Raw genomic sequence first — 4,582 nt, 5'->3', positions numbered from 1 at the left:
ATGTGTGTGTGTGTGTCAACACACACACACATATAATGAATGTTAAACAATAAACAGGAATAAGACTTGTTGAAAGTTGCTCCCATTGTCCACAACTTGAGAGTGTCCACTCTAGGATCAGTATGGCAAGTTTCGGGATTACCAGTGATACAAATCTCGGTCTGAACTGTATTTTTTCAATTTATTATGTCCTACTAAGCTCATTTTTCCACTCTTTGCTTTTAATTTTTTTATCACTTTTAAAATTACACTGCCAGTTCGAATCCCTAGTAACCAAAATGGTACTTTTTTTATCTTAGAATCTTTGTTGAGATTTCATTTTAGTTTTAATGTGTCACAATTAGTTTTCACTGATTGTTTAAAACATTTCAGAAGTCAGTTTCGGTGTTTCTATATTTATCTGAAGTTAGGGATCGAATAAATAATGAACAGAAAACAGCAGTTACTAAACTTTGATGTTTTCTCTATTCACTGATTTATATTTCTTAACTACTGGTTCGAAATTGGACTAAGACGTAAGAGTAAGTTACAACTGAAAATATTCCAAACAGAAATTGAGAATGTTGTTGATCTAAGTATTTTTAATTTTTACTGTAGCCACAGCCCGTTTCGTCAGCATAAAACCAAGGACAAACACGAGATTGATAAGATGACTCTCACAATGGTAGGACTTGATTTCCTCGGTATTGATTCATAATATCTTGGGAACTACTTCTGTATTAACTCATCTCGATGAGTTAGTTTTTCTTATTCAGAGAAAAGTTTGTCATTATTAAAAAACTGAAAACACTTTGTATTTTAAAATTTAACCTTAAACTACATATTTCAAAAAGCTATAAGGTCATTTGGATTGTAAAAGAAACCACCAGAAATTTGTATTTTAAGAAATATCTGCCACTAACAATTCAAGTTTTATTTTCCTTTTTTCATCTTTTCTTTCTTGAAATTCTTTTGTATGTTTACCTTTCTTAACGAATGAAGAAAAAGGTTCTCATTCTTCTTTTGTGATTGCATTGTATAAGCAAAAAAAACTAAATTTGTTTGATGTTTTGACAGCAGTTATATAAAAAAAAAATCTTGTAATATTTCACAGGAAAATACCAGCTGTATTTTTATTTTATTTTCTTAGAATGTAGAACTCCCGGAATCCTTTTCCCCAGAACTGAAGATACTTCTCCTGGGATTATTGCAAAGAGATGTTGACAAAAGGATTGGATGTAAAGGAAAGGGGTAAGCTGAAACTAAGTGTTAGGAGCTGTTCGCTAGCGGAATTACGCTTAGTCTTGTGAAAGCAAGTGTGGACAGAGAGTGTATGTTTTGGTGAATCAGGACAGACTTTGGAAAATACCGTTGAAAATAAATATAATGTTATCAAATTTAAAACGGTGAATGCTTAACGTGTGTATATTAATTGGGTAATTATTACCAGATTTCTAACACATTTAAAATTATTTTTGTTACTATTAAAAGCTACTTTTAGATAAAGAAAATTTGGGTAGTACACAAATTAAGAATAAGCTGAAATTCAAACTTATTCAATTCCATGTGTGTCTATTTGAGGCCAATCTGTGCCAGGGAGCATACTTCGATAAGACTACTTTTTTCAGTATATTAGTTGTTAAGGAAATAATTCATTGTTGGTTCCAAATAGGCTTTTTAGAACACACAAAATATATCGGGCACTAGAGTAGAATGTCCCAAAACTACTGTAATTTAACTGGCTTTCTAACTAAGTTATAAATATGTTAAAAAATCCCATTAATTGCTTGGAGCTAAACAGGAATGGACAGTTACATATCACTTACACATGAAGGATATTGTATTGAGTCATATGTGATACTATAAATGTGTTTTTTATTTATTTTTGATAAATGAAAGCTTAAGCTGAAATTTCAATGTTGTTTTCGTCCCCATAGGAATATCTCAATTTGAGGGTGATACCCGCTACTTCCCCAGTTCTTGCACCAATCCTCACAAGTTACAAGTTTTTATTACAGGACTTTGTTTTTCGTACGTATAGTAGTTTAATACATGAGTGAAGGTATATAGAATTTACTTATTACAGGACTTTGTTTTTCGTATGTATAGTGGTTTAATAAATGAAGACATTTATAGTTTCACAGAATAACAGAGTTTAATACAGGACTGTGTTGTTTCTTTCAAACAGCAGAGTTTAATATCTTGTAAACAACAGATTTTAATAACTAGTACCGTGGGGTTTTGTAGCCTAACACGCACACACACAAAGAATTTAGTGAATACAGTAATAATTTTATGCCATTTGTATCATTCTAGTCGTTGAAGGTCGGTAGGACGCTTCACAGAAGTAAGTATAAATAACAATTGATTCTGTTTAACTGGAAGAAGATAGGTTAGAAATTTAGAAAACATTTATAATACTCAGTGGAAAGGTAAATATACATTAAAAAAGTTTTATGATTACATTTAATTGAAACTTTGACTTTTTTTTCTATTTCAGGAGGACTGTCCCTTTATAGTGTGCATGACTTATGCTTTTCAAACTCCAGATAAACTTTGTTTTATATTAGATCTCATGAATGGTAAGTGGAACTACTCAAATGATTGTTTATTCAATGCTGTTAATAATCACTAGCAGAGACCCGCAAAACATTTCCGGCCAATTTAGTATCTTTATCGTAACAGTACTTCTTTAAATATAACATTTCTAGCACAATATAAACGAATTGTAATCGTAGACAACGAAGTGTGTAAATCCACTTGTATATAGGCTGTACTTTATAAAACTTTAACTTATGTTAGGCATAAGTTCGACAAAGAGATAAATTAACATTGTAATCTGTGTACATTCTTTTTTTTTTACTTTAGTTTAGTTAGGACTAAACTTTACTGTACTTAATACTATCGATAAATAAACTTATAATGTTATTCTACGACCTAACGTCAAACCTTTTCTAAACACTTTGATAAGTTTTTAATATTCTGTTGTACAAAATGGTTAGTAAAGTGTATTTACATTCTCCTTTTGTTGTTACTTCTTGTTTCATACAGCAATTGTAGCAACTTGATCACTGAGCTTTGCATCTCTCTGCCTCAGGCAGACTGTTTGTCGTCGAGTGAATAATGAGCATGCACAGTTTTTCTTGGGGAAACATTCTAATTACGCGTGGTTATGCAGCAGGTTCTCGGTCAGAAAGCGTAACGGTCGTACATACAAACAAGCAGAATAATATTATAGATGTTTAGCAAAGATCTGCTCATCTTATTCTCTCTTTGTGGGCAGGTCTGTATTTCTAGCTTGAAGTTTATTCATATTATTATGTCTATTGAACACAAATAGATTAGTATTTTCTTGTATTTGTAGGTGGTGATAAGTTTTATCTGTCACACCATGGTGAGCTCACTGGATGATTTGTTGTACTGTTTGTATTTGTAGGTGGTGATTTGCATTATCATCTGTCACAACATGGTGTCTTTTCAGAAGAAGAGATGAGGTTTTATGCGAGTGAAGTCACGTTAGGCCTTGAACACATGCATAAAAGATATGTTGTCTACAGAGATCTGAAGGTGAGGTCGTGAACATTATCATTTCCATTACAAAGGCATTACTAACTTGACGACATTTAGAAAGGTTTCGAATTGTTTGTTTTTTTTACATGTTTTTATTTCACATTAATAAAATACAAGTTTTTTTAAAGTTTTTGTCTTTTGTTAAGTACAAAGTTGATATCTGTGATATGTCTACCTTGGGGGATTAGACCCCAAATTTTAATGTTATAAGCTATAAAGTTTCAGAGCTAATTGGTGGGAGGGATACAGGTAAAAAGAAAACTGGATTATTTGAATTACTTTTATATACATAGAATGTGTCACAACTTTTTCTCTTTTCAAACTGTACTTATTGACTGGTTGGACCAGAAGTTCACGTTTTTTTCTGTAATATGTAGTTATCTATAAATGTTACGTTATCTCACCCGTAGCCTGCGAATATTCTTCTTGATGAACACGGACACTGCAGAATATCAGATCTTGGATTGGCCTGTGATTTTTCCAAAAAGAAACCACATGCAAGTGTGTGAGTAGAGTTTGAAATTTTCTGGTAATTTCATAATTTTCTATTTGCATACAGTGCATAATAATTCCACTTCTTTTGACTTGTTTCTTCAGGGGCACACACGGGTACATGGCTCCCGAGGTTCTGTCAAAAGGTACAGCATATGACTATAGTGCAGACTGGTTTTCTTTAGGCTGTATGCTTTACAAGCTGCTCAAAGGGTAAGTAAAAAAACTGTTTTTGTAAGGTTTAAAGTAGTTTTTTTTTATATCTTGACTGATGAACTTAAGTTCTGTAAATTATATATACCTTCACTTATGTATTAAACTACTATACGTAGGAAAAACAAAGTCCTGTAATAAGTAAATTATATATACCTTCACTCATGTATTAAACTACTATACGTAGGAAAAACAAAGTTCTGTAATAAGTAAATTATATATACCTTCACTCATGTATTAAACTACTATACGTAGGAAAAACAAAGTCCTGTAATAAGTAAATTATATATACCTTCACTCATGTATTAAACTACTATACATAGGAAAA

General features: G+C 31.7%; 1 protein-coding gene across 1 annotated transcript in view; it reads left to right on the top strand.

Annotated features, from left to right (window-relative positions):
• Positions 1 to 4,254, top strand: part of LOC106472589 (G protein-coupled receptor kinase 2-like) — a gene marked incomplete at both ends in the record, with an annotated part of 52,275 nt that extends 48,021 nt beyond the window's left edge. Inside the window, 4 exons of the mRNA XM_013933244.1 lie at positions 2,480 to 2,561; positions 3,416 to 3,546; positions 3,960 to 4,054; positions 4,147 to 4,254. Of these exons, the coding sequence (XP_013788698.1) occupies positions 2,480 to 2,561; positions 3,416 to 3,546; positions 3,960 to 4,054; positions 4,147 to 4,254 (416 nt within the window). The remainder of the gene's footprint in view (positions 1 to 2,479; positions 2,562 to 3,415; positions 3,547 to 3,959; positions 4,055 to 4,146) is intronic.
• Between the last annotated feature and the right edge of the window lie 328 nt (positions 4,255 to 4,582).

Source organism: Limulus polyphemus, unplaced genomic scaffold (assembly GCF_000517525.1).
Source record: "Limulus polyphemus unplaced genomic scaffold, Limulus_polyphemus-2.1.2 Scaffold5447, whole genome shotgun sequence".
Lineage (NCBI taxonomy): Eukaryota > Metazoa > Arthropoda > Merostomata > Xiphosura > Limulidae > Limulus > Limulus polyphemus.
Note: the sequence above shows the minus strand (reverse complement) of the source record. Positions and strands in the feature narration are given on the sequence as shown.